This window comes from Oncorhynchus kisutch, linkage group LG5, assembly GCF_002021735.2.
Source record: "Oncorhynchus kisutch isolate 150728-3 linkage group LG5, Okis_V2, whole genome shotgun sequence".
Lineage (NCBI taxonomy): Eukaryota > Metazoa > Chordata > Actinopteri > Salmoniformes > Salmonidae > Oncorhynchus > Oncorhynchus kisutch.
In genome coordinates, this window is record NC_034178.2 from 46275307 (window position 1) to 46292917 (window position 17611).

At 41.2% G+C, this 17611-nt stretch overlaps 1 protein-coding gene across 4 annotated transcripts in view; it reads left to right on the top strand.

Moving 5' to 3' along the window:
• The first annotated feature begins 287 nt into the window (after nt 1-287).
• Nucleotides 288-17611, top strand: part of LOC109890229 (complement C1q-like protein 4) — a 29234-nt gene continuing 11910 nt past the window's right edge. The window contains exons 1-3 of one of the 4 annotated variants that reach the window (XM_031825197.1): nt 288-714; nt 899-1049; nt 1699-3494. In XM_031825197.1, the coding sequence (XP_031681057.1) occupies nt 2958-3494 (537 nt within the window). In that variant the 5' untranslated portion in view covers nt 288-714; nt 899-1049; nt 1699-2957. Of the gene's footprint in view, nt 1050-1698; nt 3495-17611 lie in introns of all 4 variants that reach the window. The other 3 variants (XM_031825199.1, XM_031825196.1, XM_031825198.1) reach the window with 3 other exon arrangements.

Below are 17611 nucleotides of genomic sequence, written 5' to 3' on the forward strand. Positions count from 1 at the left end.
GAAAATGCACTAGACAGAAAAAAACACCTTGTATAAAAAACACCATAAGAGGTTGGGTGAAATAAGACCTTGATAAAGGGATGTTTTAGTCATTACAATCCTGTAAAGTTATCATAATCATAATATAATCATTTGTAATAATCATTTGTATTCACACTACACACACTTTTTTTTTCTCCATGTGAAGTAAGACAAAAACTAAATGTCGTTATTGCGGTGATGACAAGAGGCGATAGGGGAGGGACCTAATGGTTGCCTAAACAGTCATGTCTCTAGTATATGAGAGTTCTATTCAGGCCATTTGGCTCCTCACCTGTAGCTGATTGCTGCTCGTGCCTCGTGGCTTTTGCCCCATGTGTGACGAGACGGAAATAATATATACACAAACTGCTGTGTATGCTAACATTTTTGTTTATTCTAGAGATAAGATAAGTTATCAACGCGCTTATAAGACTATAATGGCATAGAAAGGCAACTAAGGTCATACAGAATGGGACGATGTGTAAGAGCGGAAAGAGGGAGCACAGGAACATTGTGCGAGAGGGCGGGGGAGCAGAGCGCGCGACTGTCAAGAGGAGAGAGGAGGAAATCTAACAAGTCAGAAAACTGTTGCATTTTGGTAAAGACGCTTATCAGTGGATTAAAATATGAACATCTACAATAATTCTCTTTAGAATATCTTGGAGCATAGAAAGGAAGTGAAAAGTTAATTAGGTAAGTGGTGGCCTAAGTCACTATTTTGTTCCGTCTGTCTGCCTTGGGTGTTGATGACCAACGAGTGACCTGTTACTCACTGACTGGAAACATAATCATAGTCGGCATAACAACGAATCGTTGTATTAAGAGAAAAACAAAAGTGAATTTGCTGTTAGTTTTCGAGTTCATCTGACTATTCCAGAGCTTGACAACTCACGGAGACGGTGAGGATGCGCTGTCTTCACAGTTTTCTCGACCACGTTGAAAGTCTACCTGCGCGAAACTGAAGGGTTCACCTTCCCACAGCGTATCTCAGATCATCGACACTTCTATTGTGCAGCGAGGAGCAAAAGGTGAGCGATATAAAACAAATATATTTTTAAAGATTTGTTTGAAATAGCCTCTATCTCTCGGAGATATTTATATTTTCACTAGGGCAACATAAGAAACATGTATGGTCACATTAAATATCGGAATGTGTGTAATTAAAAATGCTTGAATAAAGTTATAAAGTTACTGATAATTATTTGAATATCCTAAAAATGAACTAATCTAGACTACTATGCAAAGCACATTTTTTTGTTTCAAATTATTTTTCAGCGTGGCTGTTATTCATAATTGTATTATTACAATTAGTTTTGTTATTATTCCAAAGATTAAGTAGTCTCACATGTATTCATGTATTGCACAAATGTAACCATTTAAGTCTACTAGTTTTGAATCAAGTTACTCTACAGTAGTCCTAAACCTCTTTCATTTTCACATAAAATGATGAATTTAAACAATTTGTATTGGATATCAATATTTAAACTCTGCTTTGCAGTAATTGTGTAAGTGATTAGAATTGTGTTAATGGTTAGATATTATCAACACTTCATTGTATCTTATGCATATGGTTGAGCTATAGTAATCAAGGCAATTAATATAGGGAATCAAATACTCTATTCATTTAATAGGCCTAAATGTACATCAACCTCAAAATAAATTTCCTTCCCCCAATAGAATGCTCCTGGCACAAGATGTCTGATTTACAGGCGAGCAGTGGAACCTTAGATATTCTCTGCTACGACTCAACTCACCACAAAAAAAAACAGAGAAGCAAGTTTTTATGAGGAACAGAACATTTTCTCAGTACTGTTTCAATAAATACTGACTTTTGAAAAAAATCACCTTCCAACAACCATATCTGAGAGCGGAATTTGTTAGTCTACCCAAGAGGGAAACAGACCCAGGATTAAGCGATGAAAAGTACATAGAGAAAGAGAAACACAAGGAAGGAGGAATAGGAACAAATACAAGAGATTTAAGCGCTCTTTCATTCCTCTCCACTCATCCTTGGACCAGACAAGTGAGTGCCCTTCACTGAATGCCGTGGGTGAGATGGACTCCTTTGGGAATACTGGAGCAGACCCCACCTGACAGCTCTCCAACTGAGAAATATAAGGACATTCCACCAGGAGATTCTGCTGCCATTCTGGCTGAAAAATATTTATATTTTTAGAGAACCCTCTAGAATAATCTACACTCCATCCCAGGGAAAAACCTTGCATTTAACCTTCCAAAGAACTGGATGTGGGACTTAGTCAGTTTCAACCCGTGTCTGTAACACTGAGAAGGTGTCCACACTCAACTGGCTGGTTTCACCTCTAGCCCTCTGAAAGAAAATAACATACTACATATGATATCAGTGAGATCTTTACTGAAAAGATGGATGATGAAAGTGAATAAATATTGTTTTGCAGATTAAACATTTTACGTTAAAAAATAAATGTGGAGAAAAAGGTTTTGACAAATTAGAGGATAAACATAGAAAAACATTTTTTTAAATGAACGGAATGAAAACATGTTTTGTATTCTCTTCCTGACATTTGACTTCAACGACTCCTGACTTTGCGACATTGAGCTTTGCTGTTCCTTAGGTGTCCTATATCATCTCATTCCTGTCTTTACGTTGAAATCTCCTATATTTATAGTCTTTCCTCACAACCCTCCTACCTTTTCACTCTCTCTCATTTACATCTTATTTCCCTTAGGTAAAATTAACTACTTCACCCCCTACTCCCAGTGTAGAACCTCTCTGTCCCATCGCCTTTCCCCCCTTAGCCCCTCTCTCACCATCTCTCCCCCTAGTCCTGGTTTTCCCAGAGTTCATTCTGGCCGGCACCACCATTCCGGCCAAGGGGGAGGAGGACTTCCTCACTCTGGCCGCCTCCCGGCTCAGCCGCAGGAAACGTGTCATCGGGGCAGGAGTGGGCGTGGCTATGGTGCTGGTGCTGCTGGTTGCCATCCCCTTATTGGTTCACACCACCAAAGGGGGGGCGTCTGGAGGCGGGAGCACCCATTATGAGATGCTCGGCAGCTGCAAGATGGTGTGCGACTCTTTCACCCCCCCACAGGGCAGCCACGAGCTGACCGCTGTCTCCCCCCAACCCCCAGACTTCACAGGGAGAAGGGGCAAGTCTGGGTTTCGTGGGAGCCCTGGCCCCCCAGGCCCCAGAGGTCCCACAGGAGAACCAGGCAAGCCAGGCCCCCCTGGTCCCCCCGGCCCTGGCCCAGGGGGCTACATCCCCTCCTTCTACAGCCCCAAGATCGCCTTCTACGCTGGCCTCCGCAAACAGCATGAAGGGAGTGAGGTGTTGAGGTTTGACGACGTAGTGACCAATGTGGGGAACTACTATGAACCCAGTACTGGCAAGTTCACCTGCCCCCTACCTGGCATCTACTTCTTCACCTACCATGTCCTGATGAGGGGCGGAGATGGGACCAGCATGTGGGCCGACTTAAAAAAGAATGGACAGGTGAGACAGAGAGGAGTGTGTGTTGTTGTGTGTGTGATGAGCTAGACAGGTTAGCACACAATTAATCCTACACTAAAAGTCAACATTTCAGCTGATTTAGTCTAAGAACCCCTGATACACCTATGCCTTCTTGTATCACTTCTACTTCAATTACCCTATAATATGTGTTTCTTCTTGTCAGAGACCTCTCTGAAAAAGAGAAAGGGTTATAATCGTGGTTTGGAACCAAAATTATTTTACAATGTTTTCGTTCCGAACAGAACCCCTATTTCTTTCATTCCATTCCGGTGTTCCAACCAGAAAATAAAGTTATGAACTGGTTGGAAACCAAAAAAGTAACTGTTCATATAGTTCCTTTTCGTACTTGTTCATACTTTTTGAAACCTATCAAATCAACATATTTTTTTACAAAAATACCTCCTTAATTTACTTCACCAGTTAGCAGAAACAGAGAAGCTTGCTATGGAATGCGTAAGTTAGTTGTTTACATGTTTGATTGGTCAGATAAGTGCAGGCACTAGATGCAAATGAAATTTCACCAGTGGCGAGGGGGCGAGAGTTAGGAGTAAACATGGAGGGGGCTTGGCTTGAAGCGCTGAACATCATGACATGATCTGAACTGGAATGTGTTTAGGTTATAATTAGCATGATAACTTCACATAATTATATACCTGACATTAGGAATTTAACAGGAATAATAACATTATTAACCAGTTCTCAAGATTTGAAAGTAACGGTTCTGTTCCGGAAGACTACAGATCTTTCCAGACTACCCAGCCACATCACTCTGGCCAAACTGACGTTTATTCTCCACGATGAGTCTGTATTTGCCTCCCTCACCTACGATATCTAGAATGCTAACACATTCTGACCATTCTGATTGGTCCCAGAAACCAATGGGTTGGGCCAGACCCGGCCTTCATGATGACGTTATCAACTTTGATACTCTGATTGGTTAGATTTCTTAGAGACGATCCAATCGCTGATTAATTTGCTTTGTACATCGCCCCTCATTTTGAAGTCACACAAACGACTTCTAGGATGGCAGATTCATACTGAATGTATGTAGCGATCGATAGAGTGGAATTCAGGGTGAGTTGTCAGGCACCTAAAGTTCACTTTCATTGCCGGTTCTGTTTCCGTTCCTTGAACAATTTAATTATTTTTTTGGTTTTCGGTTCTGTTCCCTGAACCGGTTCCAAGCTCTGATTATAATAGGTATTTTGGAGTTGTATGCATATGTGTCTTCATGCTCAGTCAGTAAAGCATGGCGCTTAGGTCGTGGGTTCGATTCCTGTTGGGGCCATCCATACGTGAAATTTAGGCTCGCATGACTATAAGTCGCTTCGGATATAAGTGTCATATTATATTATTGAAGAAAAAGGCTGAGAAATTTGGTATATATTTGCCCATTATCTTTTGAGTCAAAGTTCATTTGCAATGTTTGTTAAGAGATTTAGAAGCCAGTTTGCCTAATTGAATATCCAAGTACCTTGAGACAATTTTTGTCTGGTAGGAAGCTTAACCAGAGGACCTACATTTTACACAAGTATACTCAGAGTGTTATTGTTTAAACATGAAAGAACAGAGAATTAGAACAGTGGAACGCTTACATATTCCAATCAACTAGGAAGTATGTTATGCCTTCACGTTCTAAACCTTCAACACTAACCATTTAGCTTTTAGCTAGGCCGAATGACATGGGTTGAACGTGTAGGCATAACATACTTCCATTTGGTATTCTATTATTGGTAAGATTGTGGGATGGCCATAAATAACAATGGCACATGTTTGAAGGATGAATTAGCAAAGCAATCTAGATTAAACATAAACATTTAAACAAGGAAAGTTGAGGTAAAATAGATTATTTTGCAGACAGAGTAGAATGAGAATAAAATAACTCGTCCAACATTTGTATAAGAACAAGTAAGCCCTCACTTAATAATTCAACAATCCATTTTCTCTGGATATCATCAAAAGGCTTTAAAAAAAGTTCCCTAAAGATATAGTGAATTGCTCCTGGAGGACACAGAGAAAATGAAGGCCTAAAGTGCCTGAACGGCAAACTGCACACACCAAGCTGGAATGGAATGGAAGACAAAAAGTGTAACACTTTGCTAGGTTCCACCTCCTGATTTGGGCAGCAGGAGAGAGAGAAGGCAGTGACAGCTATGCGATCAAGAGGATAACGATCCTCCACATTTATGTGGAGTGACGCCAAAACGCAACAGCTGGCTACTATCCTCTGAGGATCTCTGGCTTTAACATCAATAAATAAACAAGCAAAAAAATAAATACAAATAATAGCCATCTGGAGATGACAAGCTTGAGGAATTAAACCCTGACTCTATTGAGGTTTCATTTTGATGTGTGTGGTGTGGAACAGAAGAGCTACACAGAGGGATTACCATAGAGGAATAGAATACGACTCACTTTGCATTGTGTTTGATGAAACACTGGTGGTTGATTTCTTTACACATAATTTAAAAGCTGTGTAGTCAGGCAACGGTGTGTTGCTAAGTCGACCCTGACCCTGATAGCTACTGCTTATTCAGGACAGATTGGTAGGCATCAACAACTTGAACTAATCCATCATAAAATCTCTATAAAACTGTCTTCAGGGGAAAAGCTGAGTTTAATATTTCTTACCCTTTATAAATTAGTACAAACAATTACAACTAAGTGTAAGTGTAACTAACCTGTCTTCCTCAGATCATTTTTACTGGGTTGAATGTATACCCCCAACCAAAGAACTCAAGTCCAGTCAAGCACTTATCCACTATAGCCATAAAGGTAGGATGTTAGGGGTTTCGCATCGTACTCTGGTCAAATTTCAAGTGTTGGCCTTACTGTAATACTGTATCTCAATCATCTAACCATCTCCCTGTAAAAATAGGCAGAGTACATGTTACCATATAGGCAGAGTACATGTTACCATCTCCATTATATAAATGTTACTTACCCAATTTGTGGTGGAATGGATGTGTCTAGTTCTGGTACATTTTTAAATGATAACGTCTATTATAAGGGCGCGTTCGTTAAATCACTCTGGCTATCTACTCTTATTTCAGAACACGCTCGTCTGACAAATTTCCAAACACTGACAAATTTCCAAACACTCAACACCAATTGAATAGGGCCGGTGTCACTAAACGTCAGCAAAAAAGCGTAATTTAAATTGTTACCAGCAGCACAGTTAGTCACCAACACTCTGGATAATATGAAAAGAGCCTAACCAGCTCTGCTAGGTCGGGTAAAATGGTCAGAGTGAGGGGTTCTCTCATTTGTGTCTGGAAGTAGCTAGCTAGTTAGCCAATGTTAGCCAGTTAGTTTGGGTGCTTGACTGTCGTTGTGAAGCCAGAACACTCGGATCAACCCTACACTACTCCACGGAAAGGGTGTCCAGTGTGCGCTCTGAACGCTCCGAGAACGAAACGCTCAGAATTTACGAACGGACAATCTGACAACACTCTGACACTCCAGATTGAATTTACGAACGCACCCTAAATTACAATTCATTTTTTTATCCTTGGATCCTGTACCACCCTGGCACTTCGCCCAGCTTTCCCAATACACCCATAACACAGGCTTTTTATTTGACCAGGTCTATTAAGAGGTAGATTCCGCTCTGCCTCCCTGCTCATTGATTTGACAGGGTGTGAATAAAGTGCACAGTAAAGAAGACGGACAGGAAAATGCCAGGGATAATTGGTAGACCTTGTTTGTTGCGTGCTGTCACTGAAATTGTCATTCCTGTCCTGTACCGGCGTTAAATAATTCATGGCCTTTAGATTAGATCCTCTCCACCCCCACCATCGCTTCTGGCTTGTCTATTGGCTTGCCCATTAATTATCTTTTCCATCAACTAAATTATTTAACCCAATTCAGTGGCCATCCCCCTTTCACAGGCCCACTCCACTTCGCGGTCCCACTTTGCAATGAATAGACAAGAGCTCTTATAGGGGAGCTAACTGATGGGATCAATTACAAAAACACAACCCTGGGAGAACATTGCATAGCCAACACTAGAGACCAACAGATCAACGTCAAAGTTACAGCAAGGAGTACCAATATCAATGTCAATGTTTGGTATTTGCCGTGTGTAGGCATACTGTTTGGATTGTGTCAGAAATCGAAAAATGTGATTTGTCTGTTGTAGCTCCCCCTCCCATGTCCCATTTGAGTTGTTGTACCTGTCCATCTGAGTATCCAGTCAATAACTCTAGTTTTAAACAAGGCAACAGCAAACATGTCGTCCCCCACGAAAATCCATTATGGTGGACCTAATAGGTCCCTGAGGCATATTTGTTCCTTATGAGGAGAGGGACCCTATGTACAGTGCATTTGAAAAGTATTGATACCCCTTGACTTTTTATACATTTTGTTACGTTACAGCCTTATTCTAAAATTGCTTTCAAAAATGTTTCCTCATCCATCTACACACAATACCCCATAATGACAAAGCGAAAACAGGTTTATAGACCTTTTTTGCAAACAGAAATACCTTATTTACATAACTATTCAGATCCTTTGCTATGAGACTCGAAATTGAGCTCAGGTGCATCCTGTTTCCATTGATCATTCATGAGATGTTTATACAACTTGGTTGGAGTCCACCTGTGGTAAATTCAATTGATTGGGCATGATTTGGAAAGGTACACACCTGTCTATATAAGATTCCACTGTGGATGTCGGAACAAAAACCAAGCCATGAGGTCGAAGGAATTGTCCGTAGATCACCAAAACAGGATTTTTTTGAGGCACAGATCTGGGGAATTCTATCCTCCTGATTCTTGCTTACAAACAAAAATGAAAGCAGGAAGCTCTAGTGACTCGGTCAATAAAAAAGTGGTCAGATTAAGCAGATGCTAAGCTACAGGACTGTTTTGCTAGCACAGACTGGAATATGTTCCAAGATTCTTCTGATGGCATTGAGGAGTGCACCTCATCAGTCACTGACTTCATCAATAAGTGCATCGATGATGTCGTCACCACCGTGACTGTACGTACATACCCCAACCAGAAGCCATGGATTACAGGCAACATCCACACTGAGCTAAAGGGTAGGGCTGCCGCTTTCAAGGAGCGGAACTCTAACCCGGAATGTTATAAGAAATCACGCTATGCCCTCCGACGAACAATCAAATAGGCATAGCATCAATACAGGACTAATATTGAATCGTACTACACCGGCTCCGACGCTCGTCGGATGTGGCAGGGCTTGCAAACTATTAAAGACTACAAAGGGAAGCACAGCCGAGAGCTGCCCAGTGACACGAGCCTACCAGACAAGCTAAATTACTTCTATGCTTGCTTCGAGGCAAGTAACACTGAAACATGCATGAGAGCAACAGCTGTTCCGGATGACTGTGTGATCACGCTCTCCGCAGCCGATGTTTATTTATTTATTTATTTATTTTATTTTACCTTTATTTAACCAGGTAGGCAAGTTGAGAACAAGTTCTCATTTACAATTGCGACCTGGCCAAGATAAAGCAAAGCAGTTCGACAGATAAAACGACACAGAGTTACACATGGAGTAAAAACAAACATACAGTCAATAATGCAGTATAAACAAGTCTATATACAATGTGAGCAAATGAGGTGAGAAGGGAGGTAAAGGCAAAAAAGGCCATGATGGCAAAGTAAGTACAATATAGCAAGTAAAATACTGGAATGGTAGTTTTGCAATGGAAGAATGTGCAAAGTAGAAATAAAAAATAATGGGGTGCAAAGCAGCAAAATAAATAAATAAATAAAAATTAAATACAGTTGGGAAAGAGGTAGTTGTTTGGGCTAAATTATAGGTGGGCTATGTACAGGTGCAGTAATCTGTGAGCTGCTCTGACAGTTGGTGCTTAAAGCTAGTGAGGGAGATAAGTGTTTCCAGTTTCAGAGATTTTTGTAGTTCGTTCCAGTCATTGGCAGCAGAGAACTGGAAGGAGAGGCGGCCAAAGAAAGAATTGGTTTTGGGGGTGACTAGAGAGATATACCTGCTGGAGCGTGTGCTACAGGTGGGAGATGCTATGGTGACCAGCGAGCTGAGATAAGGGGGGACTTTACCTAGCAGGGTCTTGTAGATGACATGGAGCCAGTGGGTTTGGCGACGAGTATGAAGCGAGGGCCAGCCAACGAGAGCGTACAGGTCGCAATGGTGGGTAGTATATGGGGCTTTGGTGATAAAACGGATTGCACTGTGATAGACTGCATCCAATTTGTTGAGTAGGGTATTGGAGGCTATTTTGTAAATGACATCGCCAAAGTCGAGGATTGGTAGGATGGTCAGTTTTACAAGGGTATGTTTGGCAGCATGAGTGAAGGATGCTTTGTTGCGAAATAGGAAGCCAATTCTAGATTTAACTTTGGATTGGAGTGAGCAAGACTTGTAAACAGGTCAACATTCACAAGGCCGCAGGGCCAGATGGATTACCAGGAAGAGTTCTCTGAGCATACGCTGACCAACTGTCAAGTGTCTTCACTGAAATTTTCAACCTCTCCCTGTCTGAGTCTGTAATACCAACATGTTTCAAGCAGACCACCATAGTCCCTGTGCCCAAAGAAGCAAAGACTACCGACCCGTAGCCCTAACGTCTGTAGCCATGAAGTGCTTTGAAAGGCTGGTCATGGCTCACATCAACACCATTATTCCAGAAACTGTAGACCCACTCCAATTTGCATACCGCACCAACCGATCCACAGATGATGCAATCTCTATTGCATTCCACACTGCCCTTTCCCACCTGGACAAAATAACACCTATGTGAGAACGCTATTCATTGACTACAGCTCAGTGTTTAATACCATAGGGCCCTCAAAGCTCATCACTAAGCTGACCCTGGGACTAAACTGACGGGCCTACCCAGGTGGTAAGGGTAGGTAACAACACGTCTGCCACGCTGATCCTTAACACGGGGGCCCCTCAGGGGTGCTTACTCAGTCCCCTCCTGTACTCCTTATTCACTCATGACTACACAGCCAGGCACAAGCCATAAGACTCCTGAACATCTAGTCAAATGGCTATCCAGACTATTTGCAATGCACCCCCCTTTACGCTGCTGCTACTCTCTGTTATTATCTACGCATAGTCACTTTAATAACTCTACCTACTCTACATGTACATGTACATATTACCTTAATTACCTCAACATAACTGGTGCCCCCACACATTGACTCTGTACCAGTACCCCCTGTATATAGCCTCTCTATTGTTATTTTACTGCTGCTCTTGAATTATTTGTTACTTAAATAGATTTTTTTGTATGTATTTTTCTTAAATCTGCATTGTTGGTTAAGGGCTTGTAAGCAAGCATTTCACTGTAAGGTCTACCCCTGTTGTATTCGATGCATGTGACAAACACAATTAGATTTGATTTGATTCTTAAATGGAAGAAGTTTGGAACCACCAAGGCTCTTCTTAGAGCTGGCCGCCCAGCCAAACTGCGCAATTGGGGGAGAAGGGCCTTGGTCAGGGAAGTGACCAAGAACCCGATGGTCACTGACAGAGCTCCAGAGTTCCTCTTTGGAGATGGGAGAACCTTTCAGATTGACAACCATCTCTACAGCACTCCACCAATCAGTAAAAGGCACATGACAGCCCACTTGGAGTTTGCCAAAAGGCACCTAAAGGACTTAGACCATGAGAAACAAGAATCTCTGGTCTGATGAAACCAAGAATGAACTCTTTGGCCTGAATGCCAAGCGTCACATCTAGAGGAAATCTGGCACCATACCTACCATACCTAGATTGATGAGAGGAAAACATGATTTTAGAACAAGGCTGTGATGTAACAAAATGTGGAATAAGTCAAGGGGTCTGAATACTTTCCGAATGCAATGTACCTTAATGACTTTAGTTAAATCGGGGTGAGGGGCGTGGCATTTCAAAGTTAGTATTTTCCACCTCTTGTTATAGCGCCATCATCTGGCCAATCAGTCAAATTTAGCAAAATAACGGATCTCTTTGGCAAGATGTTTTGGAAGAATCGGGCCAGTGGTGTCTGAGATATCGTGTGGGTTAGCTAGACTCATATCCCTGAGCCTGTGTGCCAAATTTCATCACTCTGATACTTTGACTTTTTCTGCCAACTTTACCATACCACCAACTTTTTTTCAGCCCTTGTATCTGAAAGGTATTGCCGGTATCAAAGCTGAAACATTTATTCCCGCCTAATGACCTAGTAATCATTTTGGTACATTTCTGCCTACGGCTTAGTATGAAACGTGCCCGTAATGCTGTGGCAGCATTGGCACACAGCTCTTAAACTCTTGATGGTTGCGAGGCAGTGCCAGTTAACCATCCTCCTGCCGGCTCCCTAACTTTGCGAGGCATGTCACTTCTCCCATCTCTTAGCATAGCCCACTATTTTCTTAACCACAGAAGAATTACTGTGTGAATAAATATCACTGAATGACAAAAATATTGGAAGAAAATAGGCTAATGCAATTGAAGACATGTATCAAATTGTTGCTTACTGAAACTCCCAAAGTTATCCAATCATTGTAATACATTTGAAGCAATAGGCTACCCGCATGTGGTCAATTAGAAAATAATTTCAGCATAATTTTTATTGGGACAGCACTATTGCGCTGCTTTGAGACAAGCGTTGGGGACTCATCTTGATAAATCAATCAATGTCAGATTTTTGTTTTTACTGATTCTCTGTTTGGATATTGGTTAGGCTACAATTAGGCTGGGGAAATGTTAGCTGAGGTGAGTGCTGCTCATGGTCATCTTGTCTAGTTGGCTCATTTATTAGAACGTTTTGCCAACATGCTATGTAGTTTAACAAGTGGATTATTTTGCTCTTCACTCCCAGTCGCTTAGTATCCTAGGCCTACTCCTGAACAAAAGCCTGTGACTTCACTGACTTGTCTCAATTAATGTGATTTTGTTTCACAGAATCTCCGTCTGTAGGCTATTTGGTTAAGTAATTTCTGGCTGGGCAAATAAGTGGAAGTGGTAGCTCATCTATTTGTTTGCTCATCTAACACTGATCAGACACATTTAGCATGCAATAATGTACCAGAAACCAAGTGTCAATGTATGCCTGCACCCTAATGAAGTGGAGTGAGGGTAGGAAAGAGATTAATTGTGTCTCTTTTTCAAAATATAACTTTTTTATAAGACAGCGGTTCCACACATTCCAGTGACACAAGTTGTGTAGGAAAAATATATTATTTGTGTTTTATTCTGTTGTATTCCATTATATTTTTACTACAAAATATGTGTGTTAACTGTGATTGGGGTATTAATGAACAAAATAATGAACTATTGATTTCATTCATTTGGACAAAACATAATTAAACCCAAAATACACCATTCTATTGTTTTGAAAATACATTTTATTAGTCTTATAATATTTCTTAGGACCTGCCTAAACAAATTAATAATGAATGTATTTTTGATGGTGTATATTACTACTGCTACCACTTGTTGCCGACATGTTCACGGGAGGTAGAAATTTGTATGCAGGCAAGAATGTGGTAACAATGGGCCTGTTTGTAAGGGGGTCATATAAACATGGCCCAATACATTTTTAAGGCCAAAATACAGTAAATCCTATGTGAAAGCAGTAAGAGTCAAACAGATCAAGAGATATAAACACGTGCCCGTTATAGCGCCACAGTGTGGTCGATATGAATGTTCTTGCATATGTTGAGTCTTGACAGTGTTTGCAACATATGTGTGTTACAATACGAATATCCGTCACGGCAGAGCTAATGAGTTCCTGAGGCATATTTGTTCCTTGTGAGGAGAGTGACCTATTTACCGAATTTCATGACTTTAGGTCAATCGGGGTGAGGGGCTTGGCCTTTCAAAGTTAGCATTTTCAATCAATATAGAGACACCATCTGGCCAATCAGTGTAATGTTATAAATGCCGTATCTCTATGGCAAGATGCAACATTCACCCAAGTTTCATTCAAATCGGGCCAGTGCGGTCTGAGATCTCGCATGTGACTAACGTACTAACGGACAGAGACAGATATACAGTTCCCTCCCCGATTTTCATCGGGGGGAGAATTATTATGTACTGTAAGTGTGATTTTCATTGACTATAACTCAAAGGGCAGATCTAGGTTGTGTGTTTAAATTATGTCATATTGACACAGAGATGCAGTTTATCCGCAGCACGTCAAAGGGAGGTGGGATTAAGACAGCCGGGGGAGAGATGACTGTAAAGGGAGGCAGGCTGCAGACAAGTGGGGCGACAGAGAGATCAAGAAAGGAGAGAAAGATGGATGGATAAACAGAGGAAAGCGGACATAGGGGGATAAGAGACACAGCTACAACAAGGCCAACATGAGAGGGTAGGATCAGATCAACATAAAGAAGAAAGATGAAGATGGATAGAATGAACGAAAAAGGGGAGATGGAGTGAAAGAGAACAAGGCCAGTGTAAGGACAGAAAGGTGGAAGAAGTTAAATGAATCAAAGACCTTATTTACAGTCGTAGATCTATGAATATCTGATATTGCTAAATGGATGATGAATCCTTCACGTGTTCCTTGACATCTTTCCAGTGTACCTATTAGACATCTATGATTAGGAGGGAAATGACATCTGATCCTCACAACTGACAAGTCTGCATACCCTACTGAGCCGTCAGATCTCCACTCTCCATGTTTCTTAAGCCACCAAACGATTTTTGTTAAAGCAAGTGACCTTTCCTATGAATTTATAATTTACAACCAATATAGATTTTGCCCTTTTGCGATGATGAGCTGGGAGTGGGATTATCATGAATATTTATAGCCGGTGCATGGATTGGTCATTTTGGGAGTGTCTAGGCCCATCCCTCATGTTGGCCGCATATTTCTTCTATGACTAATAGTTTATGATGAGTCCAGTGCAGAGCTGCTGCTAACCCATTTAGACCCAACATGTCTGCTCAGAAGCTTTGTGCCACTTGTGACACCATGTCCCCATTGCAGGACTGTGGCATTTAGTTTGATTTGACCTATTGGAAAAGAGACCTGGAGGACAGACCGAGCACTAATTAAGCCCAACACAACTTTGGAACTGCTGCCCTGATTCCTGCTTCACATGGCTCAACTCTTTGCACTTCTCACAGAGGATATACAACTGGAGAGTTAGTGTATTTTCCATTCAGTTGGATAGTGCCAATATGGGACATAATATGTCCTCTGCTCTAATGTTGGACCATATCCCTTATAAAGTGAACATGACTGTGTTTTCGTATCAGTGTTTTTGATACGAAAACACAGTCATGTTCACTTCAGAAGGGATCCGGTCCAACATCAACTCAATTAGCTCATTAATTAAGGATGCTAGTAGCTAATTTCTGGGCAACTGTGGGACACATTGTGTGAATCGCTATATCTTATTTAGTGGGCCTGACGTGTCCGCTGTCAGGATTAGTAGCTACTAATCACTGTGGGTTTCAGTGGAGGTTTAGAACAGCCTTCCAGATATTGTCTGCTACACAGGAATTAATGACTACATTTGTTTTGCCTTTCCCTTGCTTGTCATGTCCTGATCATAGAGAGCATTTATTTCCTATGGTAGAGTAGGTCAGGGTGTGACTAGGGGTTGTTCTAGTTTATATTTTTTATGTGGGGTTCTAGGTTTATTTTCTATGTTGGTGAGTTGTATGATTCCCAATTAGAGGCAGCTGGTAATTGTTGTCTCTAATTGCATTTTTTCCACCTGTGGGTTATGGGATATTGTTTATGTTTGGAGTTAGTGCACATAGCACCTCAGTAGTCACGGTTTGTTTGTTTATTGTTTTGTTAAGTTTCACTTCTTTAATAAATTATGTGGAACTCAACGTATGCTGCGCCTTGGTCCGTTAATTCTACAAACGACGGTGACATTACTTGTCATTCAGCTTTTGTAAGACATACAGGTGACTTTGAAACTGTAACAGCAAAGTTTATATTTAATTGCATATTCATTACTCTTCCTGTACATTTATTGTATAACCATAAACACAACTTTGCATTACATCACTACATTATATAGTAGGGCACATTTTCCAAACGATGTTTCATAAGTCAGGGTGGCAGGGAGCTTAGTGGTTAGAGCATGGATGGGCAACTTTGATGGGGGTGGGGGCCACAAAAAAATCTGAACTCATCACGATGGGTCACAGTGGCTCGCGGGTCTGCGTATTCACATCCATATCCACACATGCATTCAGAGCTGGCCCTAGCCTTTTGGGGGTCCCAAGTGAAATTTTGTTGTGGGATCACCCCCTACCTTCTGAGCAAAACATTTTAGCAGCCCCCCCCTCTTGACATCAGAGACAAAGTAAGGTTAGAGTTAATTTCCTGCAAATGTACACACTTTGCCATGGGGTAGAGAGAAGATTTTGCAATTGTATAACTAATATCAGGTCATTGCAATTAAACTCGTTTTGCCATGTGGCAGTGAGAAAAATTAGAAGTTTTACAGCTAATTTCCTGCAATTCTACACATTTTGCCATAGGGAGGATTGTGATGTTTGCCGTTTTTAATATGATATCTGAGTGAGAGTGACTAACAAAATCAATGGGGAGTGAGTGAGAGTCACTACAAGTCAATGGGGGCCCCATGGTCAGTAATTTGACAATGATTTCTACAAGTTTAGATAGTCTAGCCAGCTAATTTACCAATCTAAAACATGTTAGCTGACATGGGCTAATTGATTGACTGTCCGTGACTGACATAACAAGAGAAAAACTGCTGATGCACAACCAAATTTTGAAATTGCACCTCTACAATTGTAACTCTTAACAAAGTTGAGACCCCGTGGGCCTACAAAAGGGGACCGCCAGTTGCCCATCCCTAACTTAGAGCGTTGAGCTAGTAATCGAATGCCCAAGCTGATGAGGGGAAAAATCTGTCGATGTGCCCTTGAGCAAGGCACTTAATTCTAATTGCTCCAGGGTCGCCGTTGATAATGTCTCATTTCCCATTCACACATGCATATTAATACACACTTGTACATGTGTGAAATAGGACAAATATAAGCACCCAGCTTATTAATATTATTAAGTCAGTACACCACAAATGCAGTTTTGCCATCTCTCTCTCTCACACACACAGCCATTATACTGTATTTCCATTCATTTCTTTAATTATCACTGAGGTATTAATACATTGCAGACTTCGGCCTCCCTTCGCTTTATTTTTCCTTCTTTTGTTTCATCTATGTTTTCCTTCTCATTTTGCCTCGCACAGTCCTTCAAAAGTTCATCCCAAAGGTTGGGTTTTCTCATTGAGTAGTGTTCAAATGTCAGAATTAGTTTGATAAATGCCATTTTTTGTGTAAGGGGGGGATAAAGAACATTTAGCCCTTAGAGATCATGGAAATGTATATGATATTAGAAATATAACATTTGCAAGAATAGACAGTAAAGGCTAATAGTATGGCATTACCCATGACTCATGGTATCATATAATGAGGGAACTAAAGGTAGCCAATTAATAATTTCTCCCCGCCATGACAGCTTGATCACTTTGTGAAAATATCATCAGTGTGAGATGTCTTAGAATTGGCTGACCATGTGATGTAAATCAGTCACGTGATGTTTGCATGACCTGACCACACACATAGGTGGCATTGTAATCTGATGATATGGAGGAGAAAACGCTGGTTAGCAAGGCCCAATAAAATCTGTGTATGTCTGCGGGCATGCATGCTTGTGTGTCTGCCTTCCTGCGTGCTTGTATTGGTAAATATCCCAATAATTCCAATATTAATATTTTCCAAATTGTTAATAGGAGCCAGCAAATGACCAGTCACTGACTAAGTGGCACATTACTTAATGTCATTGCACAACCTTTGGCTGCTTCATAGTTGATGCTCTGCAGGTAGAGTCATCTGTAGCTGAAACCCCTTTATATCCAATTAAACTGTCTCCACCATTGGAACATTCCAGCCCAGAGCCAATAAGAGACTTTCTAATCAACGTCTTGACACCATAGGTCCAGAGTGTCATGGCAATATATTAGCATTTAGCATGCCAATTAGGGGTCAGACCCACATGGCTGCTAAAAGGCTTCCACAACCACCACCTTAATGGTATAAGAGCACACCTTAACACAGCACGGAGAGAGAGAGAGAACCACAGCATTGTATAAACTGGATATTTCCATCAGTCCTCCATACC